The sequence below is a fragment of the Sus scrofa genome, chromosome 8 (assembly GCF_054392235.1).
Source record: "Sus scrofa isolate SSC_HxYL_T2T_F1_AM1 chromosome 8, Sscrofa_HxYL_maternal_Yorkshire_Landrace_v2.0, whole genome shotgun sequence".
Classification (NCBI taxonomy): Eukaryota; Metazoa; Chordata; class Mammalia; order Artiodactyla; family Suidae; genus Sus; species Sus scrofa.
In genome coordinates, this window is record NC_139390.1 from 32,043,182 (window position 1) to 32,056,471 (window position 13,290).

The 13,290-nt window shown below is 41.8% G+C and overlaps 1 protein-coding gene across 50 annotated transcripts in view; it reads right to left on the bottom strand.

Annotated features, from left to right (window-relative positions):
• Nucleotides 1-13,290, bottom strand: part of APBB2 (amyloid beta precursor protein binding family B member 2) — a 380,374-nt gene that overhangs the window by 198,674 nt on the left and 168,410 nt on the right. For all 50 annotated transcript variants that reach the window (XM_084971889.1, XM_084971870.1, XM_084971863.1 and 47 more), the window contains one exon: nucleotides 5,926-5,994. In XM_084971889.1, coding sequence (XP_084828015.1) covers nucleotides 5,926-5,944 — 19 coding nt within the window. In that variant the 5' untranslated portion in view covers nucleotides 5,945-5,994. The remainder of the gene's footprint in view (nucleotides 1-5,925; nucleotides 5,995-13,290) is intronic.

Consider the following 13,290-nt stretch of genomic DNA (forward strand, 5'->3'; position numbering starts at 1 on the left):
AGCTGGCATGGAAGGCAGCCTGAGTCTCTAAGATGGACCAACTAGCAAGACACATCAGCACTTCTGTACTAATCCATGGCATCAATGGAGAAGCTGCTCTCCCCTGTCTACACCACAAGTGCCTCGAGGGCAGTGACAGTTTTATTCACTTTTATGTCACCTTTTTTTTTTTTTTGTCTTTTTCATCCTTTCTGGGGCCACACTCACGGCATATGGAGGTTCCCAGGCTAGAGGTCTAATCGGAGCTGTAGCTGCCAGCCTACACCACAGCCACAGCAATGTGGGATCCGACCTTTGTCTGTGACCTACACCACAGCTCATGGCAACGCTGGATCCTTAACCCACTGAGCAAGGCCAGGGATCGAACCTGCAAGCTCATGGTTCCTAGTCGGATTCGTTAACCACTAAGCCATGACGGGAACTCCTTATGCCAGTTTTATTGAGATACAATGCACATACCCTAAAGTTCAGCTTTTTAAACTACAATTCAGGGATGCTTAGCATATGCATAGAGCTGTGCACCCATCACTACAACCTAACTGTGGAACATTTTTATCAGCCCCCAAAGAAATCCTGTACTCCTTCGAAGTCATTCTCTATTCTTCCCTCTCCCAAGCCCCTGGCAACTAATCTACCTTCTGTCTTTAGGAGCTCGTCCATTCTGGACATTTCATATAAACATTCAACATCTGGTCATTTGGGACGAGCTTCCGTCACTGAGTAGATCTTCAGGGCCGTCTATGTTGTTGTGTGCATCACGACTCCATTCCTGTCTATGATTTTACATATATAACCTTTTGAGGAACTACCAGAATGGTCTACGAAGCACTGTACCATTTTACATTCCCACTCTCAGTGTAAGAAGGTGCCGATGTCTCCACACTCTTTGTCAACACATATTACTGTCTCTTTTTGACAACTGCTACCCAAACAGGTGTGATTTCATTTTGATTTGCGTTGCCCTTTCATTTTTTTATTCCCAGGATTTTCAGTTCCTTTTACAAAGCCTGGCATGTGAGAGCACTCGACAAATGCTTGGTTCATTAACCATTCACTCGCTCATTAACAAACTATTTTCCAAGCATCTTCTACGTGCCAGTCGCTCTTCTCAAAGCCAGGAACACAACAGTGTACGAATGAGGAATGAGTAAGCCAATGCCAGCAACCTGAGGGTCTGTCTTCAGTTCAGAGGTGGCTCTGCTCCTGGATGTGTGGAAGGTGGACCCACGCCACCGCCATCCCCGCCACACCTGCTCCTCCTGCTGTTTTGAGCATAACGTGCAACATCAATTCAAGAGGATCGATTCATACACTCAGAGCTAAGAGTGTGACGAGCTCACATCACTACTGCCATCATTCGCCTGCACGCACGACGGGCAAACTTCTATGAGGGCCTGGCGTGTGTTTCCTCCTTTTCTGGTAAAAGCGTCACAATGTTTCTTTAGAATCAGCCTTTCTCCACACTCATTCATTCACTTGACAGATCTTTTTTTATGCACTCCTGAGAGACAGATCCAGTTCTAACTGCTGAAGATCCAGCAGTGAACAAAACTGACAGAATTCAAATACCTGTTCTCCCAGAGCTTCCGTTCCAGGGGTTCAGGCCCTGTGTTTAGGCAGAGATGATTCTACCCCTTATTCATGAGGTCCGCGGCCCAGGCCCAGCCAATCAGAGTTAACCCCCGTGGCTATGCTGACTGGTCCAAGGAAAAGCATGCGACCACTCTGAACACTTTTGGGAGTTCCCGTTGTGGTGGAGTGGAAACAAATCTAACTAGGGTACATGAGGAAGTGGGTTCGAGCCCTGGCCTCGCTCAGTGGGTTGGGGATCTGGTGTTGCCGTGAGCTGTGGCATAGTCGCAGTCACAGCTCGGATCCCACATTTCTGTGGCTGTGGTGTAGGCCAGCAACTGTAGCTCTGATTTGACCCCTAGCTTGGGAACCTCCATGTGCCAAGGGTGAGGCCCTAAAAAGAAAAAAAAAAACAAACCTAACACTTCTGCCAGAATGATCAGAAGAGAAGTGCTCTCTTTTTTCATGCACAGGAAGATATAAGCCTAGAGCTTTAAGGGGTCACCATGAACAGACTCCTGCACACGTGAGGCCTGACAAATGGGCAAGGAGAGCCAGAGACAGAGAGAGAGTGAGCACGCCCTAATGCCATGGCTGGAATCCCTGAAACGAGTCATACTGGAAACATGAGACACAGGGACTTCCAGGTTACGGAAGCCGACGGATTTTCAGCGACTAAAAGAGCTTTAGTTAATATAATGCACAGAGTATTTTTTATAAAGCCTAAACAAAATTAGGGAAGCCAGGGTCATTTTACTTTCAGGGCTAACACAGCTTTGCTCAAAGCCTGAGTCACAAAGGTCCCAGCACGGAGATGTAACCCCTTGACTCAGATGACATCCTAGAACAAATCTGTGCTGGAGCCTGCAGTTAAACTTGCCCTCCCCACTTCTCTTCGCTGAGCCCTCGAGCCTCCTGTCAAAGAAAGTGTGTCAGTAATGACAGGAAACTCCTCTCTTCAATCACCTGCAGCTTGCCCTCTGCTCCCATGACACGCCCACAAAATTGGAAAGTGACAAGTGGGCCCAGGGTTGACAAACAGGCCAGGGAATGACCAGTGTCCGCCCCACTCTTAAATGAGACTCCCCGTTTTCTCCATTTTTATTTTTCTGCTACACAATTTTATTTCCACTGAGGCGTTAAAACAGCCAAACTTACCCTGAGGAATGTTGCCTTTTAAACTAGACCTCAAAGTATTAAGGAAATAAACTAAACTCAGATTTTTTTTTTTTCTTTCGGAAAGGAGAGGCAAAATAAGCTGGCTTCCTGAAACGATTCATGAAAGTAAACTCTCAGTGTGACAAAAGTGATAAGAACCCCTCTATGAACAAAGGAGGCAAAGGTTATTAGGAGGCAGCTAGGGTCCCTGGGTCAGACAGATCACAGGATTCAAACCTGAGAAGTTTTTAATCCAGGAGGACAACTTCACACAGCTGGCTCACAGGGCCACTTCCCCAGGCTCTAAGATAAAGGGGTGATTTCAACTTCTAGGTCTGACCCACCTAAGGGTTTCCTGTGCCCCCTTCAACTAAACTGCCCAAGGGCTTCCTCTGCTCAACATCCCAGGTGGATATGAAGAAAGTCAAGCAAAATACACCAAACACTTTTCTTGAAGACACTCAGTCAATCAGGGTAGTGAGAAGGTTAAGTTATTAACCAAACTCCCAAGGGCAGAGGGTCTTAAGAGAAGAAGGCATTAGGGATGAAGAGAGGGATTCAGGGAAGGTTCCCACAAAAGGGACAAGTGAGCTGGGTCTTGAAGGATGGGAGGGTAGGAGCCCACCAGTGGTCAAGGAAGAGAAAGGCTTCGGGTGGGGAGACCTAGCATTCTAATATCACACCCGGCAGGTGTAGTCACCTGGCGTATTACAGGCATAATAGCCCCAGGATATTATCTAAGCTCAATTTCTAAGCTGTTTTCATCATTTCGTCTTCTTCTAAATGACGTCTTCTGAAGATGACTGTATTTTTTGAAATATAGTTTGAGAGTTTTATGGCCAATTTTGATGAATACGGTCAGTGATCAAGTTGGTTTAGGCAGAAAAAAGGTAGATTAAAAGCAATGACATGGGCTGTCTTGAGTAACTGACAAGCTGGCCTCAGGTCAATTCCAAAAGGAAAAAAATAAATAAATAAATAAAACAGTGGCAGAATCCTTGAAACATTCAAGGGTAATTACTCGACAATGTCAGAGGCTAAAACCTACTAGGAAGGGACTCCTGTGTCAAATCCTGAAGGTTCAGCAAGAATTTTCCTGGTATATAAGGGTATCCATTCTCGTCTGTTTGTTTTTTAAAACCCTCCCTGTAGTCACAGCTCCTGAGAACTGGAAAACAGGAGTGAAAGCAAATCATATCCCAGTTATTGATCCAGACTCTCCTTTCCCAGCTGCCACTGGGCTTTCAAGTGAAAATATGGCCGGAATAAAACTCCACTGAAATAAGAACACAGCTTTCCATGTGAAATGTGTCATATCCTACACCAATGCATGACAGTAACAGTTGCTATTAAAAACCATGCTAGATAATGGTTTCATAATCTATATAACTACCAATAAATAAAGCAATTTGGGTAACAAGAAAAATGAATAATTGGTATAATAAAATATAGCGACAATAAGAAATTTATAGAAGTTATATGATCAGCTCACCTCTATTTAGAGGAAAACATCACTGACACACATTCGCCAGCTTTATTCCTATGACGTTTCCATACTGAGTCTATCTTGCAATGTAATAAAAGCCTTTAAATGCTAAAGAATTGCTAAAAAGGATTTCTTCTCAACATTTAATATGTATATTTTAGAGGACATATGGATTTGACTTGATTTTGCAAAAATTAATGCACTTACAGATTTACAAAGAAAATCTACTCCTTGACCCTAAAACGGGCTCTAAAAATCAAAAAGTTCCTAGTTTTCCTGTGTGACTTCAGCTTTGTCACATTGTTTCAGGCTGTTTTTAAGAAAACATATTTCCTGTCAATCATCTACCTCTACTGAGCTTTGTGTTTATCTTATTATGTTTTATTTTAGTTCTCTGTGGAGAGGTAACACGCAGTGTTATCTAAAGGAGAAAAGGACCTGGATGTACTTCCTGAGTTTAATTTTAGAATTTAGGGGCATTAAGATCTATTTGTCCACAGTTTAAATCTACTTATTTAAAAACCCAGAATTTGCTGAGTGGTGTGTGTCCCAACAACTATGGAATCTACCAAGATCTATCTGCCACTTGCAGTCCTATACTACGTTTAATTTAATTTTTTTTTTTTTTTTGGTCTTTTCTGGGCCACACCCATGGTATATGGAGGTTCCCAGGCTAAGGGTCGAATCGGAGCTGTAGCTGCCGGCCTACACCACAGCCACAGCAATGCCGGATCCAAGCCGCGTCTGCAACCTACCCCACAGCTCGTGGCAACACCGGATCCTTAACCCACCAAGTGAGGCCAGGGATCAAATCCACAACCTCATGGTTCCTAGTCAGATTCGCTAACCACTGAGCCGTGACGGGAACTCCTATGTTTAATTTAAAATGTCACTGCAATTGCCTTTTTTTTTTTTTTAAAGCCTGCACCTGCAGCATATGGAAGTTCCCAGGCTAGAGGTCAAACTGGAGTTGCAACTTCAGGCAACAGCTGCAGCCAGAGCCACAGTCACACCAGATCCAAGCCACATTTGCAACCTAGGGCAACACCAGATCCTTAACCCACTGAGCGAGGCCAGGGATTGAACCGGCATCCTCACAGATATTCAACACACTAAGCCATGATGGGAACTCAACAACTGCTTTTTTCTTATTACTATGAAGCTAAGAATTAAATCCTAGACCATGTTGTATGTATACATGCATCCATCAAGACACAAGGAAAAGGACATACAATAAAATTAAGGCTTGAAATTAATCAGCATTAGGTCCAGGGAATACTGAATTGGGAGCTCTATTCTAGAAAAACTTCACAATGGCTAAGATGCTGTTCATGGAGCCTCATCATCAAAACCTCCTTTGTTCATATTGAACAGTTCATAGGCTATAATGTGCAAGGCTAGTTGGAAAAATATGACATAGTTTTAATTTTCTATTGGAGTCAAGTAAAACATTTTCACATTATGACATTAGTCATGCAATTAATACATGAATAGAGTTAAGTCCAATTAATTCTTCTATATTATTTTAAAGTTCCACCTTTTTATCACATTAGTGAAGAACAAGGAAGAGCAAAACATGCCACTGCAGCAAATCCTAAGTTTTTAACATCAAAAAAATTATCAAGCACACACACATATATACATACATGTTAAAGTTTTAAGAGTCAACTATCATGCTGCACTGAGACATGTGAGAAAGTGTATCTGACCTGGAAGTACTTCTGACATGGATCGCTGGACGTCAGCAACGGCTCAGGAAACAGGTTATAATTTGAAATCTGAAAAGAGAACCATTTGAGAAATTAAAACTCTAAATAACAAAGCATAAAGAAAAAAAGCATGGCATTGAAAATTCTTCTAAATGCCGTTAAAAATATTAAACAAATTTTGGCAGATAAAGCCCAAAATCTGTGTTTACTTACAGTTGGTCAAACCACTTTTGACTCAAATACAAATTCCTGCTTAACCACATTTCCCACAAACATTTCCTGAGACTTTTTTTCCATGCCAAGTTTAAGTTATCTATCTATCTATCTCAAGTTTCCAATGCTTTTTCTCATTAACATACACTTCAGAAGCCAAAAAAGAAAAAAAACTGGTAAATCTCACCACATAAAATTTTAAACCTTCTGTTAAGGAAAAAAAAAAAATGGCTATAACCACAACAAATACAAGAAACAAACTGAAAAAAATTCATTACAAACGAACTTATTTACAAAACAGAATCAGACTCTCAGGCATAGAAAACAAACTTGGAGTTCCCATCGTGGCGCAGTGGTTAACGAATCCGACTAGGAACCATGAGGTTGCGGGTTTGATCCCTGCCTTTGCTCAGTGGGTTAATGATCCAGCGTTACCGTGAGCTGTGGTGTAGGTCGCAGACGCGGCTCGGATCCCGCGTTGCTGTGGCTCTGGCGTAGGCTGGTGGCTTCAGCTCCGATTTGACCCCTAGCCTGGGAACCTCCATATGCCACGGGAGCGGCCCAAGAAATAGCAAAAAGACCAAAAAAAAAAACCAAACTTATGGTTTCCAAAGGGAAAGGGGAGGGGTTACAGGTAAATGAGGAATTTGGGATTAACAGATACACACTACTATATATAAAGTAGATAAAAAGGCACTCCCGCTGTGGTGTAACAGGATTGGCGGCCTCCTGGGAGCCCCTGGGTTCAATGCCTGGCACAGTGGGTTAGGGATCCGGCATTGCCACAGCTGCGGCTTAGGTTGCAACTGTGGCTCCAATCCCTGGCCCAAGAGCTCCATATCCAGTGGGATGGCCAACAATGATCAAAAAAAAAAAAAGAGAGATAAACAACATGGACCTACTGTACAGCAAAGAGAATTACATTCACTATCTTGTAATAACCTATAATGGAAAAGAATCTGAAAAACATTTGAGTAAAATGTTTTAAAGTATATACATATATACATGTGTGTATGCATACACACACATACATACTTGCATTTACATAGAAAATGTCTTAAAGGAATAATAAAGAACTAGATACATTGGTAAACTGCCAGTTTACCAAATTAGATACATAATAAGGAAAACTGAAAATAGACCTTGTTTTCAATGAGTTGCTATCAGGAATGTCACTTAGAATAATTATTAATCCACATGTACATACTTCATAATTGCATTTAAAGTACAAAAACAGGAAAAACAATATATCTGTGTCAAGATAGTGGTTTGTCCTGGAGGGCAACGAAGGGGAAGAAGCAAGAAAATAACCTCTGGGAGGTTGTGAGTGAGGGTCATACACTTTCTTCCTTCCTCCCTCCCTCCCCCCTTCTTTCTTTCTTTCTTGCTTGTTTGTTTTTTAGGGCTGCACAAGCAGCAAATGGAAGTTCCCTAGGCTAGGGGTCAAATCAGAGCTGCAGCTACCTGCCTACACCACAGCCACAGCAATACCAGATCTGAGCCACATCTGCAACCTACACCACAGATCAAACCAACACTGTATCCTTAACCCACTGAGTGAGGCCAGGGATCGACCTGGCATCCTCATAGATGCTAGTCGGGTTTATAATCCACTGTGCCACTCAGGAACTCCTGTAATATGCTTTCTTGATCTGGATGTAAAAAGTCATTAAGATGTGACCTTACTGATGGGTTCCCAGGAGAAAGGAGACAGATCCCCACGCCCTGCCCTGATGGCTGTTCAGCTTGTGCTGCGGACATGGGTACAGCCTGGCACAAGATCACCAATTCCCAGAATATGGGCAGCAAGAAACAATGGCCTGCGGAAAACAACTGTCTGCATAGATTAACCACCTACAAGGACTACCTGCCCTCCGTAGGGGGACTTGACCCCCTACCCATCCCTTGACCTCCCCCTCCTCCTTCTTCACTGTTCCCGCCACAGGTTCCCGCCATGAAGTCCTGCTACAGATCCTTTATAAGCCTAGCACCTCCTCACCGCTGGGGCTGGTGCCATCCTGAGCTCAGCCCTCCCACCTCTCTGATGCCTTAATAAATCTCTCTTGCTTTACCAACCTGGCCTTGCGTGTTCCTCCCTTGGCAAACTAACACTTAACGTGCACATTTCTGTACGCTTACTACACACACATGAAAAAAGAGTCCACTGTTAATGGTTTTCTAAAACATTATCCAAGTTGACAAACTTGGTATTTGCAAAGACTGAATTCTAATCTAACCTTTCCAAACTAGTAACCTTTAGTGGGCATTACTTCCAACTTTATGATTCAGAAAATGACCTGACAACCTGGCCCACCATACATTTTTCAATTATATTTTCACATATGGAGGGTAGGGCTCATTACTCTGGTATATTTAAAAGGGTGGGTTTATTTTAAACTGTCCTGAAACAGCAAGAGATGCTTCCTTTATGGGCCTTTGCTTCTGCCCTATATCTTTCTCAGCTCCTTAAAAGCATTCCACAATTCACTTTTCCTTATTTTTTAAGTTTCTGTTTCGGCACACTTTCGATTATAAGCGGAGACAGATATGAGGTTATAGCTATTTCAAGAAAATGAATACCAATAATGTAGAAGGAAAGCTAAGAAAAGTCTTATTTACAGAAATATCTTAAAAAGGCTTCAACAGAAACTAAAATTTTGTGTATTTTTTAGTGTGCATAATCCTTAAAATACTTTTTCCCCAAAACAAAACAAACTCTAGCTCCTATAAATAAAGTTAAGAACTAGACGTTCTGGTATTCACTTCATATTTTAAATGGCCCTGTGCTATTACTATCTAACTAATATTTAATCCATACGTGCCATGAATGATGCTAGGAGCAAAAAAACACTTTAGCAAACAAAAACACATTCTCCCCTCTCCTGGTACTTATAGACTAACTGGGGAGATGTATGTTAATCACAAAATTACTCAATCAGCGTGCAAGTCCATAAGTTCTGGAGGAAAGGAACTCAGGTCTGTGAGAAAACAGACTGGACAGTCAGGAAACACTCCCTGAGAACGTGAAATTTACACTGCAGTTGGAGGACCAAATAGGATTTAGCTGGGGAAACAGGTATTAACCACCTACTATGTGCAAGGCACTCCCCAGCCTGGGAATGAAGCACAAGTATGCAGAAGTGTTTCTCCCTAGGCATCCACCTCCGTGATGAATAAATCTAATGTACTAAAAAGGTTCCCGAGGACTTTGTAACATGGATGAATTTTACATAAATAGTAACCTGAGAATATATAAAAGCACTCAAGTATAGTTTTAAGAATAATCTATAGCCTGCAGCCACCAGGAGCAGCATGGAACTACTAACACTTGGAAGGTGACTAAGGCAGGGAATTTTTAATTTTTTGTAACTTAACTATTCAGTTGACCCTTAACAGGTTTGAACTGAGCTGATGCACTTACACACAGATATTTTTCTTTTCTTTTCTTTTTTTTTGGTTTTTAGGGCCGCACCCTCTGCATCTGGAGGTGCCTGGGCTGGGGGTCGAATCAGAGCTACGCTGTTGGCCTACGCCACAGGCACGGCAATGTCAGATCCAAGCTGCATCTGCAACCTACACCACAGCTTACGGCAACAGCCCATCCCGGACCCACTGAGCAAGGCCAGTGATCAAACCCACATTCTCATGGATTCTAGTCAGATTTGTTTCCGCTGCACCATGAAGGGAACTCTTATCCACCCAGGTATTTTTCAATAGTAAATAGTGTAGTCGGACAGGATCCACGGTGGGATGCATCCTGGGATGTGGAGGAACTGATTAATACCCCTATTAATCAAGGGCCCATTGTAATTAATTTAAGTATAATTAAATTAACTTAAATATAAGGAGTTCCCGCCATGGCTCAGGAGAAACCAATCTGACTAGCATTCATGAGGACGAAGGTTTGATCCCTGGCCTTGCTCAGTGAGTTAGGGATCTGGCATTGCTGTGAGCTGTGGTGTAGGTGACAGATGCAGCAGGGATCCCACATTGCTGTGGCTGTGATGTAGGTTGGCAGCAGCTATAGTTCCAATTCGACCCCTAGCCTGAGAACCTCCATATGCCGTGGGTGCGGCCCTGAAAAGACTATATATATATATATTTATAAACTAATAACTTGATTCTTTGGAGGAAACATTTAAGTTCGGAACTTCTTAGGTAAATCTACTTTTTCAACTATAAATTTAATGAAATCTAAATACAGATGAAGTATTTCCAAAGAAAATTCTGCATCTGAGCACATACTGATTTCAGAGCCTTTGCATGAAAAATATGTAAAATATCTCAATAATTTTTTTTCTTTTTTTTTTCAATAATTTTAAATGTTAATTTTTGGAATACAATGAGTTAAATAAAACATTATTAAAATTCATTTCACACATTTCTTTAAATGTGGGTACTAGAAAATTTCAAATTATATATGTGGATTAAATTATATTTCTATTGGAGAACTACCAATCTAGGAATGCAGACGGATTCTGACGCTTTACCCTATTTAAAATATGATCTTTCTTTCCCAGCAAAAGCAAAGACAGGCAGAGATGCTCCCTCAGCTATAAAGCTAGAGGAGGTTTACCAATATTTAAAGCAAGTGCCTTTATTTCCATATAAATTGCATACTGAGTTGCAAAGATACCCGAGATTCAGGGTAGACTACCACCACGAGCTCCACATTAACATAGAGCTGTGATTTCAAAGCAAAAAATAAAACTAAGGGAGTTTCCATTGTGGCTCAGTGGTTAACGAATATGACTAGGAACCATGACGTTGCAGGTTCGATCCCTGGCCTTGCTCAGTGGTTAAGGATCCGGCATTGCCATGAGCTGTGGTATAGGTCGCAGACACGGCTAGGATCCCGTGTTGCTGTGGCTGTGGCTGTGGCGTAGGCCGGTGACTACAGCTCCGATTAGACCCCTAGCCTGGGAACCTCCACGTGCCACAGGTGCAGCCCTAGAAAAGGCAAAAAGACAAAAAAAAATAAAATAAAATAAAAAATAAAAAAAAAAAACTAAGTGGAATAATCTAGCAACAAGTTTCCTTTCCAGCAGCACCTTCATGTATTTCATCAATGAAAATCCGTAATGCTTCTGTGCCTTGAGACAATGCCACTGAAACTCCATAAATGTCCAACAGGATCACAGAGGGGCAGCCCAATCAGAAATCATGAAAGCACTAGGAACAAAGACCAGCAAGTCAATTCAATGCTTACTGGTATTTTGGTTCAGTGTAAGATGCTATGTACTTCCCGCCCCAAACCCCACCAGACATATATAAATTCAAAATATATATATTAAATATCTATTAATTCAGTGTTTTATTTATTTACTTATTTTTGGTTTTTTAGGGCCTCACCCGAGGCATATGGAGGTTCCCAGGCTAGGGGTCTAATTGGAGCTGTAGTCGCTGGCCTACACCGCGACCAGGGTAAATCGAGACCCGAGCCGCGTCTGCAACCTACACCACAGCTCACAGCAATGCCAGATCCTTAACCCATTGAGCATGGCCAGGGATCGAACTCTCATCATGGTTCCTAGTCAGAGCCTAGTTTGTTAACCACTAAGTCACAACAGGAACTCCTTAATTTAGTGTTTTGTATACCAACAATCCAATCCTCGATGTCTTTACTTTTGTCAATGTCCCCAGACCAAGAATGTAGTCGCAAATTATCTCACTATAATCACGCTTTTTTTGTGTTCCAAAAGGCCACAAAATGAATGCTCTTAATGAATGCTATTTTGGGGATACTGTGTTTGTAATTCAGAATTAAAAGACTTTTCCCCTTCTTTGTGTTGTGTATTTTGCCTTTGTTCAATATATAATGTCACACTGTACCCAAGAGGTTTCAAGGAAACAGATGACACAACCAAATCAAATATTTTGAGGAGGATTTAATTAAGGGACTATTTAAAAAAAAAAAAAAAAAAAAAAAAAGGTTAGCAAGGTAGGAAAACCGCAAGGGATAATGCAGAGCAAAGATATAATGAAAGAGCAAGTTACCACCCCCAGGGGAAGGAAGCGAGAGCTCTGTGCAGGGAGGGCACTACCCAATCCCATCTTTTTTTTCTTTTTTTTTTTTAGGGCCACAACCACGGCATATGGAGGTTCCCAGGCTAGGGGTCAAATCAGATCTACAGCTGCCAGCCACAGCCATAGCCACGGCAATGCTATATCCTTAACCCACTGAGTGGGGCCAGGGATCAAACCCATAACCTCATGGTTCCTAGTCGGATTCGTTTCTGCTGGGCCACAACGGGAACTCGCCATCACCACTTTAATGGAGGGTCACAGCCAGCTTTCAGCAGGCCCGTACAAAATTGGCATCGTCTCCTGGTCTCACTGCCTGATGATTTGGCTACAAGAATGAGAAATTAGTCCTTAGGAAGCTAAAACTGGGCAGCACTCCTCTTTTTCCAAAAGAAATAAATGAAAAGTCTCAAGAGTTATCCATTTAGATCCAACTCAAGTATTGCATTCTTAATAAGATGTTCTTTGAATTACCTATTTGTTCAGTCACTATTAATCCCACCACTAAACTTTCTACATACTTCTATTATTACACTTAACACATGACATTAAATTTTTATCTATTTTCCAAACAGGAGGTAAATACCTTGAAGAGAGGACCACCTTACTTATTTTAACTTTTATTTTCTTACTGAGGTGTAACTATCATAAAATTATTTTTTCAGGTGTACAACATAATGATAGGTTTGTATGTATTGCAAAATGATCACAATAAGTCCAGTTAATATCCATCACCATACACAGTTACAACTTTTTTTCTCATGAAGAGAACTTTCTATGTACTCTTCAATGATGCCAAAGATGTAAAACAAACATCAAACAAAGAATTTCACTTTATCAATCTTCTACAAATATGGTCCAAAAAAAAAAAAAAAAACCTGGCACATTCCTCTCAGTTTACTTGCTCTCTGTCCTGTCCACTTCCTCTCTAGACCCTTAGTACTACACATGCTTCTGCAACTCCTGTCCTGGCCTCAGGTTAATCCCTCCTGACCTTCTCCCAGATCCATCCAGCTCTAGGATGCTAGATAAACACTGCTCCGTTCATATTCACTCCCGATCCAAAACCCTCCAGCATAAAGTTCCTTCCACCACTGACAATCTAACAGGCAGCTGATGCTAGAACCT